General features: G+C 52.2%; 1 protein-coding gene across 3 annotated transcripts; it reads right to left on the bottom strand.

Moving 5' to 3' along the window:
* Positions 1-70: 70 nt before the first annotated feature.
* On the bottom strand, positions 71-16,068 carry ZNF839 (zinc finger protein 839). 3 transcript variants are annotated; one of them, XM_059915032.1, is made up of 8 exons: positions 15,738-16,066; positions 10,375-11,259; positions 7,726-7,899; positions 5,415-5,507; positions 4,582-4,717; positions 2,443-2,583; positions 2,166-2,285; positions 71-1,325 (listed from the first exon to the last, which is right to left on the bottom strand). In XM_059915032.1, the coding sequence occupies exons 1-8, from the start codon at positions 16,026-16,028 to the stop codon at positions 469-471; spliced, it is 2,697 nt and encodes an 898-aa protein (XP_059771015.1). In that variant the 5' UTR covers positions 16,029-16,066; the 3' UTR covers positions 71-468. The 3 variants fall into 3 exon arrangements, with proteins under 3 accessions (XP_059771015.1, XP_059771014.1, XP_059771016.1); XM_059915031.1 differs by having other exon boundaries at positions 2,156-2,285; positions 4,577-4,717; positions 15,738-16,064; XM_059915033.1 differs by having other exon boundaries at positions 1,213-1,325; positions 4,577-4,717; positions 15,738-16,068.
* Between the last annotated feature and the right edge of the window lie 872 nt (positions 16,069-16,940).

Raw genomic sequence — 16,940 nt, 5'->3', positions numbered from 1 at the left:
CATCCATAAAGTGTCAGTAGAAACAACTTTCTTTCCTACTTCCCAATAAAATGCTGCCCAGATGGCAAGCTTACATATTTATTTTTTTATTGAGCCCAAAAGAAGCTTCTAGTATGGACCAAGTCTGGTGAAAGAGCAGCATTATCACCGAAGAGAAAGGGGGCATAGTTTTTTGGAACTGGGGAGCAGGGGAGACTCAAGAAATAGTGTAGTGGTATTAACTGCAATAGTTGTCAAAAGCTCCTAGGAGTTAGATGTTATCAGGAATTTGTTATCAGGTAACGTATCTGCCATTATTACAATGAGCAAGATGTAGAAAAAGGTAGACAGTGGGGTAGAAAGACATTATTCTTTATAAATAAAATGTTCACTTGTGTGTCAGTATTCACATTAGAAAAATAAACATTCCTTGAAGTAGACCTCCGGGTAAAATACATACAAATGTAGGACTGCGGCTCCGGCTCCATTTCACTGAGGGGGCTCCGTCTCCACGGCTTCCAGAGGAACCCCTTCCGGGGGGCCCGCCTGCAGGGCAGGCCCCTCTGTGTCGGTCACTATGACAACGTCCCCCTCCCCAGACACTACGGAGCCTGGATGGGACAAGACACGCCCATCAGAAGTCTGGATAAGTATCTGCTCCTGTCGCTGGGACAGCAACGTGGGGCCCCCACTGGCATTTTCAAAAGCCATGGCTTCCCTGACGGCAGTGATGCCCTCCAGCTCCCTCCGGTCAGCGGGTGTCTCGGTCCCGCAGAGCGACTGGTCCAAGTCCCCCGCGTGGCCTGTGAGGCCCCCTTCAGGACCCAGCAATCCACCCCGGCTGGGCTGAGGCCCCGGCTCGGACGTGGTGCCGTAGGCATAGCCGGCTGGCATGATGTCCACGGACCATGCTTTCTCCTGCGGCGGGGCCGCGGCCTCCGGAAGCAGGACCTCGCCGGGGCTACACACCTCGCGGAGGCTTCCCGCCTCTGCATTTCCAGGCCGGCCAGGTGGCAGGGCCATCGAGGTGCCGCAGAGAGCCCGGCTTCCCGGGCCGTCCCCAGCGTCCTGTTCTGACGAGTGTTCCTGGGCCTTCTCCCCAGAGGACGTTGCCACCTGGTCCTGGGCCAGCGATCCTGGTTTTCCTAACTGAGTATAAACCCCCGGCCCACGGGCTTCTCGAAACCAGAGAGCAGGGTCTGCAGACCCACTCCCAGCGGCTGAGTCAGCAAACGCTTTCAGCTGCTGGCCCGCCTGTGCTGTGCTGCTGTCGAGCTCAGAAACCAGCATCGTGGGACTTTCTTCAGGTGGGTGAGAGGCGCCCCCATTTACTCCAGGGGCAAAACCTAAACAGTTGGGAAAAACAGACAATCATTTGTGTACTGCTATGGCCGGTCACTGTACTCACTATCCAAAACAAGCTAGTCCAAAGTAATTTTCTTGCCCCAAAAATGAAAACATAGACCCTCCTTGTTACTTGGTAGCTTCCAAGAATGGATGAAATTAAAAGAGGAAACCCAGACTAGTTAGGGGAGAGGAGCTGTGTTCCAAGCAGGTGCCAGAGGGTCTTCATCGTCCTCAATGAACAAATCGGCCCTCCCCTCCGGAAGAATTAAGTAGTAAGTTCTAGAATGGAGAATGCCTCTTTAAATTAGAGACTTTAGAATCAAGGCAAGGTATCAGGCAGCCCTGATAAGATTTTAGAAAGTTATATAATCATTCTCAGTATGCCTGCCATACGTTCCAACTGTCTCATTGATCAGTTCTAGCTAGAGCCGAAATAAAAGCTAGAACATGTCTCATTTTCGAATGTTAACTCTCAGCTGGCACTTAGAGCCAAGTCTCACGAAAGCCAAGCCATGGACTTGGTGTGTCCGTGGGACCTGTCCCTGGTCTCAGGTCTGCCTAGCTTCTTGGGACCCGCCCCCTCCCCCCCCCGCCCCGCCAGGTACAACCGACTCAGTACCACGAGGCAGCTCTTCATTTCAATAAGGGACGCAAGAAAACCCCAAAGACCCCAAGACTCACAGGGAATAAACATGGACCCACAGAACACTGGGAGGCTGGGGTAAAACTCTTGAGAAAGCAGAGGGTTCTCTGAGACGTGGCCACAGGGGCACCCACCCGAGCAGCAGGCCTCTGAGCCCCAGGGTGCACCCCACAGAGAGCGTTTTACCCGCACTGGCCTCTGGGGCGCACGAGGCCGGCCCCTGCAGGCCTCCACCGTCGGCAGAATATTCTGTGGTGTCCCGGGGCACAGGTTCTCTTCTGGTCCTTTTCACCGAAGCCAGCCTCTCCTCTGTGGTCTAGGAAGAGAAGATGCAACCAACTAAGACTAGGGAGAAACAGGCCACCTTGCACCTTTTCTTCCTGGAAAACAGTGTTGTGAGTTGAAGAGATCCAACCCCAATAATCCAATGTAGAACGGACAGTAGCCGGGTGCCCCCGCACGGCCATGCCCACCTCGTTCTCCCTCTTCTGTGGGCCAGCGTCCTCCAGCACCTCCCGGTCCTCCTCTCGGCTGGTGCACTTGGGAGGAGTGCAGTCTGTGTGTATTTCTTTTTTCCTCAGGAATTCTTCTGTGATTCCTAAGGACTCGGCAACCTGAGCAGAAAGGGGCCCATAGAGACGCTCCACTCAAAACACAAGATTCGGAATCATGTCAACACTTAAGAACAAAGGGCTGAGCTTAAATCTATGAAGTCCCTTTGTACAGCAAGGTGCCACCTAAACAGTGGGAAAAATGAAGATAAATTGTCGTCACAAGCTTCATAATGTTAGTCTCACACCATGGTAACTTTCTTGCCCATTATTCCTCCTTTTTTGAATTCTCACTGGTATCTTCAGAAAGATAATCCTGCCTATTCTGGGACCAGATCTCCTTTCCCAGTTGGTGGAAAGGATGTGGGTTTGAGAGCCAGAGCTGGACCCCAGCACCTCTGCTCAGAGCCTGGGTGACCTTGGCAGCCACCTACCTGCTAAGTCTCCTTATCTTATGAGGGAGACCACAGTTGCCCTGAAGGGAGACCACAGTTGCCCTGAAGGGACTTTGTAAAGATTAGATTAGACTCCCTATGCAAAACCTATGTAAAGCACTGGATGTTAAGGTAATAACCAAACAGCCATCATCACTGATACCTAGACAGCATAAAGAGAACACCACAGAGCAGGCAAGGGGTGGGGCAGGAAGGAAGGGCAGCAGGTCACAGTTAAGCTAGAGAACAGGGGTCGGCAAGCTTAGTGCCCAACAACCTGACAGTGTCCCCTGCCAACAGAGCCACTGTCTTCGCTCCAGAGAGGCTGCGTCACATCCTGAACTGCCCACAAAGGAGGGTCCCAGTGAGCATGCACAGCGTCCGTGCACGTCCTGTCTGCTCCATAACAGGATGGTACCCACACCGGCTTAACCGACGGTTTATAAACAGGTAGGTGACCACTGCCAACCAGGGCATCTATGGGAGGCTTAGCAAAGAATCCATTGCATTTTAAAAATATATGATTTAAGAAAATAAAACACAAGAGTTTATTAGGTTATATTAAATATTGAATTTGTATAAAACTAATGATCATGACCCAAAAAAACAAAAGCCAAAAAACCCATATATTATATTACAGTGTAGATTAAGACTTCTTGCTACAGAAGTACCTGCTCTGTACTGAGAAAACACTCACCTTTCCAATCACAGACAGGCAGCTCCATCATTGGTGTAATCAAATGGTAGGAGCAGTCAAAGTCAACATGGCCTAAGCAGTCTTCATTGTTGTGTGAGTGATTTTTTAGTAAACCCGACACCACGTATTTACCTTCTGACCTACTTACGTACCTGTATTCACTAGCTGGTTGTATTTCTTAGATCCCGCATATAATTGATGTCATACCGCATTTGTCTTCCTCTGACTTACCTCCCTCAGCATAATGCCCTCCAAGCCCATCCATGTTGTTCAATTGTCTGGCGGAACCAGACTATTACAGCCCCGGCACGTGAGAGCCGGAAAAGCCCGTGAACTCAGTGCTGCCCTTTGGCAGAGGGGTGGGGGGTGCAGGGACTTGCCAGGAGTCAGTGAGCTGCTCGGTGGAGGCACAGACCTGAGTCTCCGTGCTGGACACAGCAAAAGGCCCCTGGGTGACCTGACCACGGGCCACACTCTGCCCAGCAAAGGGTTTGATCCAAGACAAGTATATCCGTATCAGTTCACGACATATTTTTGTCAAGGACCCAATATAGCTAAAGGCAATGACACTGAAATGAGAATTCTGTCAACGCAACCACAAACAATAACTACTGGTCCCTGTGTAACTCAGCCCTTTGCAAACACCTACACACTGAAGAAAGACACAGTCTATTAATAACTGTGATCATCGGTGAGTGGGAGGATTATGGGTGTTTGCAATTTTCTTTTAGCTCATCTGTATTTCCAAGTTTTCTGAAAAAAGCATGTATCACTTTTATATTAAGAAAAAAACCCTGCACTTGACGGAAGAAAAAGCTAGAAGAAGTTGACTGTGAAGATGTCACTACTAAAATAAACATCCTCCTTTTTTAATGGACAGCCTTCTTTCGGCTGTAAGAGCGAGTCTCTCTTGTGAGCTTGTTACCTTACTGTTGTTTATTTCCAGAGAACAGGGAGCAGAGCTACGGAGGTAATCTTGACACATTTTCTTAACCATTTTATGCAACTCTTCAAATTCCTTGTACACAGCTGGGAAGAAAGGTTTTGCTAGATGACCTTTTTCAACCTTAGTGAAGATAAAGATGACAAAAAAAATGTTTAAACCCAAGGCAATGAAATGGAAAATACAGAGAGAAATCTGAAAGAGGGAAGGACTCAAGTTCCTCAGCCCTCAGCAGCCATCAACACAGGCACAGCCTTCGCTCCCCAGCGAGAGCCTCTGTGTGCCCAGCATTGTGCTGGGGGGGCACCAGAATGGGCCTGGGAGAAGCGGCCCAGGAAACAAACCAGCCCAGATGAGGGCCACCAGAGGATGGTGGCCAGGGGAGCGGTACGGGAAGGCAGAAAGGCCCTGAGGACCAAAACGGGCACATTCCGGGGCCTGCAGGCCAGGGAGGGCCAGGCCTCTGCCTCTCGGGGCGCCTCCAGGAAGCGTGGGTGCCGGCGGTGAGGCCGCATCTCAGAGCGGGCTCACCGGGGGCAGAGCTGCAGTGGAGGAGGCTGGCAGGGTGGGTGGGTGCCAGGAGAAAGGTGACTGTCGCTCCTCCCACCCAAAATGAAAACAGCCACGGAGTCCGCGCGCGGCCCGCCTGAGAGCCGTGTGCCGGGCATCTGGGCAGGGCCGGCAGGCTCACTTCAGCTCTGTCCTCGGGGAGGGAGAGGATTCCCAAGGGCCTGGCTCCTTCTGAGGAAATATGAAGGACGCCTTTCTAAATAACTTCAAATCATCCCCTCAATCACTTAGAAACACTAAGGAGACTCACCTTCATCAGAAGAAATTCAGACACGGTCACGACCTGAGCCAGCAGAGGCAGAGCCAACTCCACTAGATCCTCCCGGTCACACTGGTGGAGAAACTACCAGAAGAAAGCGTTTGACATCTCTGAAAGCATGGAAAGAATTTCCCAGCAGCCAATGAGTTGTTGTAGCAAAGAACACAGAAGGCAGAAAGTTCCCTGAATTCTCAGTGATTACGCGCCTCTCGACTGTAAACGTTCTGCCTTGTTAAGTATCGCACTTGCTCGCCCACTGACAAAGCCCCGTGGTCGACGCTGGGCTCAGAGTCTGGCTCCCGCACGACAGCACTGAGCGAGTGGTGGGCGCCTGGAGAAGGACACAGCGGTGGGGAAACGTGCTTCCTGCTCTCCAGGGCTCACCAACTAGTGCCCGAGACGAAAATGCAAGCAAATCCCGGGGCAGCCCGCTGCCAGGAGACCACCACCAAAGTACCCGTACAGGCGGGACAGACGAGGAGACTAGGACCCCAGGCGGGGGGAGAGGATGCAGGGAGGGCACCATCCTCAGTCCTCAGGATGGGGGAGGGGTGAGTGAAGGGGGAAAAGAGGGGTCATGGGTGCCTCTGGGCTCCCAGCTGAGCACCTGGGCAGCCCCCTGAGAACAGGGGGTGGGGCAGGAAGCCAGCCTGTGGGCTCTGGCAGGATGTGGACGGGTCTACAGGACAGCAGGTGGGGATGCCTGAAATCAGCTCTGAAGCTCGGGAGTGGTCTGGACAGAAGTACAGGCGTGAGAGTCAGCAGACGGAAGGTGGTTTGAGAAACCAGGAGGATGGGTGAGATCACCCAGGGAGGCAAGAATGTCAGGGCGAAACCGACAAGTCCTAGAAACAGTCATACAAGGCTCAGGGAGGTCACGGGCTCAGGGCTTAGGAAGGGCCATCAGTTGGGAGCTGCAAACTGGCAGGGGTTCCGAGGAAGCCACAGATGGTCATAAAACAGTCAAAAGGCAAAAGGAAAACCTTTTCATTTGCAAGATAAAAATGTCTAATCGTGACTTTCAAGAGCGCTTAGAGCAAAACGAGCAGCTGGTTTCCAGCGCTCGGGAGGCGTGAGAAGGCGGGCGTGCGGGGCGCGGCCCCTCTGTGGCCTGGCCAACGTCCGGACGTCCAGGACGCACGTCACGGCAGCAGCGGGGGCGCCTCCTCGGCCCCCCGCTCCCAGCCACGCGCACCTGGCAGTGCTGCCGCTGGCTGCTCCGGCCGCCACCTCTCCCCCTGCACAGCGTCCCCGCCCAGCCAGGACAGGGCCCGATAGTGGACGGACACCCAGTTCCTGTGTAGATGAATGCCCGTTTCTGGGGAGACTCCCGTCTGTGAGATCAAGAGCGGTGCTGTTCGGAGCACTCCTCGACTCTCTGTGTGACAGGTGTGGCACTGCGAGTCAAGGTGACGTGTTAGGGTCGCCTCACTGGTCTCAGATCCAAATTCTGGATCCGCCACCGACCTGCGGGGTGACCTGGTACAAGTTAACAGCCTCTGTGAGGTTCAGGTTTCTCACCTAAGTGGAGCTGCTAAGGGTCAGGGCATCAGTGAAACGAGGCACGGCTGGAACCGAGCAGGAGGCCCGGCAGCCGGCGCCGCCGAGGGGCCAGCGGGAAGCTCGTGCGTAGGAGCCGGGAGGCCGGGCCCCTGACGGCGGCCACGCTTTCTGGGGCCAGTTGTCTCACTAACTTATCTCGTGCTCTCTCTTGCTGTTTTTCACTTCTTTTCTTTAAGATACTCATCCAGCCATTAGCAGGCAAATAAATACATCCTAGTCAAAGACAATTTGTCTAAGTTTGGGTTTCCGCTTTTCTAAGCCAATCCAACTAAATTCGATAAACTTACTTTCAAGGGGGTGGAATGGAGATTCTAGAGTTCAAAACCTGCAACACGCTTTTATACCTTGAAACTTTTTACAAAAAAACAGAAAACCATTTCTGTTGTTTTCTAAACTGCTTCCATGAAAACACAGCTTATAATTATTCTAAAACTGAAAAAGGCAAGCAGCTCTATATTTAAGGCTCTCTGGTCATTTCAAACAGGTACACCTAGGAGTTATTTCAGATAATGCTGTCTTTGAATTTATTACACACTTCATCTGATTACACACATCAGGTGAACTGTTTAGTTGACCTAAACTGGGTATTTTACTTCTAAATTCAGAAACCTAACAGTGAACCGCCACGTACCATGCCAGAGACACAGGTTTCAAGAACAGGGTTCTAAGAGCGACGCACCTCCAGGAGCCTGGCTCTGCTCCTTGCTGGGCCCTGTGCACAAACTGCCCCAACACCCACCTGCGGGCGAACCACTCCGCTCTGCTCCAGGACGGCGGTGCTGGGCTCTGGGAGGGCCACGGAGTAGCCGCTTCTTCTAGGTCCAGGGTGTCTCTCTGATCTCAAAAGGGCTGAAAAACTTCCATTTTTTGGTTCAGACACCAGCGCCTCTTCAACGTCTACAGACTGACCATTCTAGATAGGGTTGCACACCCAAACAAAAATAAAATAATCATGATTTATACACCATGATGAAAACCTTAAAGCAGAACAATGTCAAGTCAAAAGCAAGGAACTTGCTAAATTCTTCTTCCTTGCATAATTAAGACACATTAACTATAATCAATGCATCTTACACGTAAACCAAGTATCCCTTTAAGACACCAGACGAATACTACCCTGCAAGTCAGGGGCTGACAAACCCTAACCCTGGGGTGTTGCCCAAAATGAAACAAAAGACTTTTCTGATGTCACTACCATCTTAAAAATTGACCTGAATTTTGTTAATTCATAATTTACCCATGACTTTTAGATTTTTTAAATTATTTTTTATTGGATATATTTCAAATACCATAAAATTCATCCTTTGGAAACATACAATTAGGTGGATTTTAGGATATTCACAAGCTTGTGTAACCATCACCACTATCTAATCCCAGAACAGTTTCATCATCCCCCAAAGAAACCCTACACATTATCACACATTCCTCCCTCCCCCCAGACCCAGCAGCCACTAATCTACTTTCTGTCTCCATGGATTTGCACAGCTTTGGGAAGAGAATCGGGATCTAACACTAGCTAGCTATTTCCTCATTCTGTGCCAATTCCCTCCTCCTCTGAAAAGAGGAATAATACACCTACATCTCCCAGGACTGGTAGAAGGTTAAATACAAGGAAAGCTAGCACAAAGTGTGTCCTCTTAAAGAATCTTCCCTCCAAATCTTCATTAAAATGGAGCCTCAGGAGGAACGCCAGGTCTGCCTGTGGCTTTAAGCACCACGTGGCCATCCACGGCCGACTCAGGAGAGGAGACACAGTTCTGGTTGGAGGGAGCCTCTCTGGGACCCCACGGCCTCAAAGCCGTCTGGAGCAAGGCTAGGTGCCTAAATTCCAGAAGTCAGATATCCAGAAGCTGCTTTCGCTGTGGTGTAAGATTTCATTACTGAAGGAAATGGAAGGTGCCAGCCGGCCTGGTCGTCCAGTTTGTCTGAGGCAGTCCTGGCTGCGCCTGCTGTCTCCTGGAATGGTTAATAGTGCCCCTTTCATTCTCAGAATGTCTGGGTTTGGGTGACAAACTACATGGGCATCCTGATCCTACCACAACTTAAGAAAAGTTAGAGGTCTCTCGGAAGTCGGGCTCTCGCCAGCTGTGAGAGGCGCAGAACCTCCTAGCAGAGGCAGCCGGGCCTAGAGTGCAGGGTTTGAGGTCAAAAGACCTGGGTCTAACCCCAGCCCGACAGAGTCCTAGGCGTGCCTCGACGGGGAGCCCGTCGTCCCCGCTGAGCCCCACGCGCCTCGTCTCCAGTAGGGACCCCTGCACCTGCCTTTAGGGCTCTCACAGGATTGAGCGAATGTACGTGATGCTCCCGCCCAAAGCAGGCGTGCAACAAACGGTGTGACTGTTATTACTATTATTACTGAGGCTGCAAGGTGAGACAATGTTTTTGAATCCTAACACAGGGCTGTCCCATGGTTCTACCACTAGGCCTCACTCGGTACAGATCTCCTGGGCCCAGGAGGTGTCTGTTCAGGTCCCAAGGAGCGGATGTGAAAGCGGAAGCAGCCGCCGGCCTCGGCCCTCCTGCAGGAACCCCGTCCGCTGCTGGGAATGAGGTCGCCACGAGCAGGCAAACACGCAATTTCAACAGCTTCCAGGTCCCTAAAGTCACAAACTCCCATCAAGTAGTCACATCAATTCCAATGCCGGTTTCTCTATTTAACGTCTGAAAACTACAAATAACGAACAACAGCTAACACAAGTCAAAGGAAAAGGAAGGAAGCTTAAGACAAAGTGGGATGAGGGCGACCACAGAGGCCCGCCATTTGTTAAAGTGATCCACCTGCTGTTTTTTAAATAACTGATCTATTGTACATGGCACACAAATGCTCACCACACATGTTGGGTAAGTTAAAACTTCAGTAAATAAACGTTGACGTGGTGATGCAAACTCACGGTGACTCGTATCTGCTTTGTCTGATTGAGTCTCGGAAGGGGCAAAGCAAGGAGAGAACACGGCAAGCAGACGTCTTACTGCGGACGCCCCAGGAAGCAGCCCTGTGGACTGGCGCCCCCCACTTGGACCTTTCCCAGGACCATAGTCATGTCAGCATCAGCCAAGAGTGCTTGCGATTAGTTTTACTGACTGGATCTACAGGACTGGTGCCTGCGTTCCCATCAGTAAACCGTCTGCACTAGACGGAAGACACACCTCTCCTCGATTACCTGGCAGCAGTGCAGACAACATAAAGTTAACTTAAGGATGATGGACAGGGGACTTCCCTGGTGGTCCAGTGGTTAAGGCTCCGTGCTGCCAATGCAGGGGGCGTGGGTTCGATCCCTGATCAGGGAACTAAGATCCCACATGCCGTACAGCGTGGCCAAAAAAAGATTAAAAAAAAAAAAAAAGGATGGGCAGGAATCAGGACGCTATCACCAGACAGAAATGTTACCTGCAGGCCAGCCCGTGCTGAGCAGGCCCCTTCCTCACTTAGAAGAGCTGGCGTGGACAGCTCCGGGGATGCCAGGCTGGCGGTCCTGCCCTCCGTGGGGCCCGGGATCATGCTCCCATTGGCTTTCTTAGACAGCAACGTCTCAGGCTCCAGGTGGCCATGGCCTGGATTCAGTTTAAAGTGCCGGGCGAGCCCCCCCTTTCCTATATATGACTTTTCACAGGTCTGACACTTAAAAGTTTTGGGCCTCAGAGAGCAGCTCGATAAATCAAAGAGCGCCTGCCTTCCCCTGTGGTCTTCATCTTCCTCCACGCTCAGTTCTGAGTAGTCGTCAGAGTCTGAGGGGTGACCGTCGGCCAAATCCTCTGTTTTTATGAATTTATAATCTTTAGCTTTATACTTGGGAGGTCGAGATATCCGTCCAGAACGTGTTTTCACTTTTAAAGATTTTTTTAGTTTCTTGGTGCATTTTGTTTGCGAGCTGGAAATAAATAAATTTGCTGGACTGGATGAAGCAGATGTTCCTGCCGGCGGGTCAGAGGCTGGCAGAGGGGGCGGCGTGGTGCCTTGTCCACTCAGGGCCTCAGAGGCCAAGACTCTCCGCGCAGGGACTGGTCGGAGGGCGAGCGGCGGCCTCTGGACGAACACCTGAACGGGAGGCTGAGGTGGGTGACTCGGGAAACGCGGCTGTGGCCCGGGGCTCAGGAGGGGCTGCGGCCCGGGCAGCCGAGAGCTGGCGGCGCGGAGCCCCAGCGCGCTGCAGTGCCTCCCGAGCGGCTGGCTCGGCCTGGCTGTCTTGGGCTGGATGGTGGCCAGTGCAGGCATCGGCTTTCCCTGAGCTTTCGTCTCTCCAGATGTAACCTTGACACAAATGGCTTCCAATTGCTTAAACACAGAAAGAGAAAAGAAGCACCATGCTTATCAACATTTCTGCAATTTTACTCTCATCTTAAATCCACTGTTGAGATTTTTTTCTAACTTATGCATCTTACATAGAAAAACGTCTATATAATGTATCTGTACTGTTTCCAGTGGTGTTTCTCAGCCTTTCTGCCCAGTCCACAGTAATCTATTTTACGTCACACCCCTCGTGCTTGCAGAAACATTTGCATATATAAACAAAATAAAAAGTTCATGCACTTACCATTCCTACATAAATGCCTTCTGATAGTATCTACTCTACATCACTTAAAAAAAAAAATACCAGTCATGACCCACTAATGAGCTCATGAATATCCTTCTTGATAGTTTTACCACAGGTGTATTAACTTGGAGTTCTTAGTACTCTAAATTGGACTCAATTCAATGTGTGGCCTCCTTTTTAAAAGTTTTCAGTGAAATTCTGGAAACCAAAAAAGCCATGAAGAACTATGTAATTCAGGTCGCTACCACCTACCTTACAACATGCAACATTACTACCCGGGGAAAGCCCTCTGCTATGCCCCCAACCCGCATGCCTTTTTCTGAGTCCTATCTTGCATTTGCTCTTTACCATTCTCATGCATTCTTTATATTACACTTGTAGATATCCCTAAAAATATGCAGTTCCGTTTTGATGTGTTTTTAAGCTTTAGGTCAGTGAATATCATCTCCGGTATCTTGTCCAGAGATGATAAGTCCGGGGCTTTCTCCTCGCTATCTTGCCTGTGAAATTCTCCATATTGAGGTGTGCAGCTCTCAGGCGTTCCCTTGCCCTGCAGCACGAGAACAACGTTCTCCTGTCAGAGGACAGGTGGTCGCCAGCCCTGCGCTCTGGTCTGCTCTGCGTTGTGACGTATGTGTGTGTGTACACGTGTGAGTTTCTCCAGGGCACACACCTAGGAGTGGGGCTGCATTTCTTCACCAACTTTTTTTTTTTTGACATCTAACAAAGTTTTAAATGCATGTGCTTTTTGATCCCCAGCAATCCTGCTTCTTGGATCCCAGAACAAACACTGGCACAGGCACAAAGATGTATGTCTGGGAGGTTCAAGGCAGCACTGTCTGTAACAGCAAAGCACCCACCAAAGGGAAGGGCTGCTGCCAACAAGGTTCCACAAATACTGAGCAGCGCCCGGGTGCCCGACACAGCGCTGCGGGTGTTACGGAGACAGCTGTCATGGGCTCAGGGAAGGGGCAGCAAAACAAGGCCCCTGCCCTCACCGAGCAGAAACAATGAGCATCCTTCTCCAGGGAGAAAAGACAGACAAACCTCATCACCCAGAGCCGGCCTTCTCAACCACAGCACAACTGACATTTCGGACCAGTAAGTGAGTCGTGGCAGGCGTGCTGTGTACTGTTGAGCGCCATCCCAGCCTCCACCCACCAGACGCCAGTAGCACTCCCCAGGCTGTGACAATCAAAAATGTCTCCAGACAGTGCCAAACGCCCCCCGTGGGGCAAAACTGCCCCCAGTTGAGAACCACCAACTTGGGGTCACCAACAGGCCCTCTTTGGACTCAACCCTCTACCAAGTAGAGGGTCAATAAAAATATCACACAGGACAGAATGGAAACCCTCACTGACATCAAGCTGGAGTGTATCTGTCTGAGTGCATGTTATACACTTACTACAAACAGCAAAGACAAGTCAACATATTGGTTTTTGAGGAAGGGTACAGAGCTGGTCCTGGGCTACTGTGAATCCAATGACAACTAGATTTACTTGCACATCTTTTAAGAATCACATTCGTTTCACTTTACTACCAATTACTTAGAATGTGTCTCTGAGCTCTTGGGGTATTACCAGATAATGCCATTAAAGACAGACAGACAGATAGAACCCCCCCTCAACCCGCATGCCAAATCCTATTGCTTTAGAATTACCACAAGTGGCCAAGCTGGTCTAATTCTTTCATCTGCTTTCCAGACCAGTTTACCAAGTGGGTACTATACTTGATACTTTGTTATATGTCTATTTCATTCAACAAAGTTTTACTAAGTATCTCTGGGTGCCAATACACAACAAAAGTTAAGTCCCAGCCTCACCCTTGGGGAGGAGGTGTTTCCCCTGCCCCACCTCAGTCAGCTACAGACCTGCTGACTCAGGATATCCTGCCTCAAAATCTGTACCTTCAAAGCTCCACTGATGATTCTGAAGGCAGACTAGGTTTCCTAAGGAACACCGATAGGAAAACGACACCATGGTGCAAGGGGTGCAGTAAGAGGGGCAGGAAGAGTTCAGGCCTGGTAGGCTTCCCAGAAGCGGTGACCTCCACGGGGGGCCTTGAAGGCTGAGTAGAATTTTTGCCAGATGGAACACATATTCTAGGTGTAAGGAAAAACGTGTGAACGGAGGGATGCATGAGAAAGGTCACGTCGTGTGGTAGGAAACTGGAAATGTTTCTGTGGGGCAGGAACGGGAAGGATGGGAGGGATAGGGGCTGACCTGTGGGAGTGTGTCCACTTGGTCTGTGCCTTCTAATCCACACCACCCCCAACAGAGAACCACGGGGCCGGGGATCTCCAAAGGCACACCCTGCCCCACCTCCAGCACTGCCTCTCCTCTCCTGCATTTTCAACTTGGACCCACCCTTGCAGATCTAGTTCGGATGCCACCTCTTCTGATTCCCTCAGCCAGAAATAACCTCTCCCTTTCTCTCAATGCATTTAGTTCTTTATCGTACCTCTAGCTTTCTGACCTTGATCAGAAGTTATCCTGAGTCATGTTTTACCTCCCTGGTACCATCATAACCTCCCTAGGAGCAAGGTACACATCTGATTTGTCTTTGTGGCCTCTATGGCACAGCTTGGGGGGGGGGGGGGGCGGGCAAAGAATATTAGCTGAACAGACTGCAAAATTACATCGTCGTGAATGCAGGTAGAATTTATATCATTCCAACTAGATTAGCTACCGAACACAATCATGCTACCTAAGTTTGCTTTCGTTTTCTGGAACACGTCATTTTTGGACTCTTTCCTAAGCTACCAAACCCAAAAAGCTGTAGCCACATTCAACAGGTCCTGGAGAGTAGCCACACAGGGGGGACCCTGGGCAAAAATCACTCAACCCCTCTGAGCTAGTTCCTCATCTGTAAAACGCTGATGAAAGCACTTTTGTGTGTCTGCTGAGAGCCAAGCGGCTCAGCACAGCGCTGGGCACGGAGCAGAGGCCGGCAAACGAGCCACTGGCACCCTTCTGACTCCACAGACCTGCTGTGCAGGGCTTATGGGAGAAGCATCTGTTTCTCCAGCAGAGTACGAGCTGGAAAGCTCACCCAAGGAGCCAAACCTCCTGCAAGTAAGGAAACTAAAGCCCAAAGAGGTCGCGTTACCCAAGGTCCCACCTCTATGAAGTATGGCATTTGGGCAGAATCATACTTGTCTTCCCAAACTTTAGTGAGACAACCTTTCCAGTCTTGATGACCAACTGGGTATGACTCTAAACTGTCAAAATCACCCAGTCAAAAACAAAACCGTAAGTGAAACCCTGTGAAGACTGCTGATTCTATTCTCTGCCTATTTATTCTAGTGCAAGAACAATCTATGGCAATTCTGGAGTGAGAAGCATTGTCCTTTACAAGCCCAGTGCTGAAAGGGGATGTGACTTTACACGTGATGGGAAGGACCTCAGGCTTCAGGTGCTACACCGGACCCTCTGGGCTCGGAAGACCATATTCTAGATCCAGCTTCCCTAGCAGCCAAGAGCTGTGTGACGGGGAAATAGCACCGCTGAGAAAGGATGTTGGTCAGTATACAGAGTGCTTTCACGTATCTCATTCATTAAGCGAATGTCGGGCACGTGCTGGGCCATTTGTCACTGGGGTTACGAACACAGGCACTGCCACAAGCCCTGCACCAAGTTACTGTAATGTACTTATTCTGTCCCGAGTCTCGGCCACTTGCAGCACCTTCCACCTGGAAAATTCTCCTCTTAATGTCCTTCTAACCCATTCAGGTCTCCGCTCCGGTGTCAGGCCTAAGGACTACTCCCTCTACAGCAGCCCCCACGTCAGGCCCACAACGTGCCTCACGTTCTTCAGGGCTGCGGTCGACGCTGCGCCTCGGGCAGGGCCCGGAACACCGTGAGTGTTCAAGGAAGGCGGAATGAACGGACGAAGGCCTGCGAGAGGAGCCAGGCGGCACGGAGGAGCCCTGAGCAGGGCTGGGTCCCAGGCAGGGGCCGCCACGGGCACAGGCTCCGAGGGCCCGGCGCGGGGGAGGAGCTGAACACGCTGGGGCGGTGACAGGTGCGGGTGGCCTGCGGTCCCCATGGAGCTGAGTGTGGGGACGCCCTGAATTGTAACGCGGGCGGACACCGGTCTCTCGGGCTGGGCAGCTCTAAGGCCTGAGGGGAAGCGCGGGCGCGAGCTCCGGCCTGCCCGCCGCGAGGCCTCGGCCCCCTCCGGGCCTCAGTTTCCCCGGATGTCCCTCCCGGCGCCTCACCTGCGGCGGTAGCAGGCGCGGCGGGCGCGGGGGCTCGGCCCCGGGACCCCGCTGCAGGGCGGCCTGCTGGGCCGCGTCCCGCAACCGCAGCGCCGCGTCCTGCAGCACGAAGGGCGGCGGCGGCGGCTTCGCGGGTGGCTGCGCCTTCGTCACCTGCTCCAGGACCCGCCGCAGCTGCTCGGGGCCCAGCGGGGCCACGCGCGCGGCGCTGCCGCTCTGGCCTGCGGGAGCCCGGCCGCCGCCGCCGCCATCCTCACTGCCGTCCTCAGCCTCCGGCTCCGCGTCCGCCATGACGGCCGAGGCGGGGACTCGAACCCGGGTCGCCGAGCGCCGGCCGCTCAAATGTGCGTCACCTGGGAAAGGGGGGCAGCTACGAGTGCCCCGCAGGCCAAGACACCTCGGAAGGCGAACGCACCTGACCGAGCAGATCGGTAGGCGGGGCCTGAGCTGTCCCGGCTCTGCCACCGCGTCGCCAACAACAGGACCCGGCAGTATTTTCTTAGGGCTTGTCGTGGACGTATTTATCGTTCACATATCACCTCCTCCAGGAGCTGTCCGGGAACTCTCAGGCAACGGTCCTCGAGGTTCCAGAGCCCCGGCCCTAACATCACCCTGGCCAAATGTTCTCAACGTCACGTGAAGACCCTGCCTGGACGTAGACTCCTAGGCCCCACCTCCACACCTTCCGATTTGATATATCCGAGAGGGGGTTCAAAGTGTGAATTTTTTTTTATAAATTTATTTTATTTTATTTATTTATTTTTGACTGCGTTTCGTCTTTGCTGCACGCGGGCTAGTTGCGGCGAGCGGGGGCTACTCTTCGTTGCGGTGCGCGGGCTTCTCATTGCGGTGGCTTCTCTTGTTGCGCAGCACAGGCTCTAGGCGCGCGGGCTTCAGTAGTTGCAGCATACGGGCTTCCGTAGTTGTGGCGCACGGGCTTAGTTGCCCCACGGCATGTGGGATCTTCCCGGACCAGAGCTGGAACCCGTGTCCCCTGCCTTGGCAGGAGGATTCTTAACCACTGCGCCACCAGGGAAGTCCCTCAAAGTGTGCATTTTTAACAAGTGTGCTCCCCAACCCCGAAATTGTTTCCATGCCGGCCCCCTCCTCCCTACCCACTCACCCAGACGGGGCGCACCTCGAGGGTGTAGTTTTACTCATTCAGTGTCCAGCGGTGCACGCTCAGGGAATGAATGATGGACG

Source organism: Balaenoptera ricei, chromosome 2 (assembly GCF_028023285.1).
Source record: "Balaenoptera ricei isolate mBalRic1 chromosome 2, mBalRic1.hap2, whole genome shotgun sequence".
NCBI lineage: Eukaryota > Metazoa > Chordata > Mammalia > Artiodactyla > Balaenopteridae > Balaenoptera > Balaenoptera ricei.
This window is presented reverse-complemented; position numbering and strand designations above follow the sequence as displayed.

Excerpts from the sequence above, each read along its gene's own strand:
- ZNF839 (XM_059915031.1), bottom strand. The coding sequence starts at position 16,028 with ATGGCGGACGCGGAGCCGGAGGCTGAGGACGGCAGTGAGGATGGCGGC. Across the intron at positions 2,584-4,576 it reads TGGAAATAAACAACAGTAAG|GTTGCCGAGTCCTTAGGAAT; the intron begins GTAACAAGCTCA and ends CTTTCTGCTCAG. Across the intron at positions 1,326-2,155 it reads CGCCCCAGAGGCCAGTGCGG|GTTTTGCCCCTGGAGTAAAT; the intron begins GTAAAACGCTCT and ends CCAACTGTTTAG.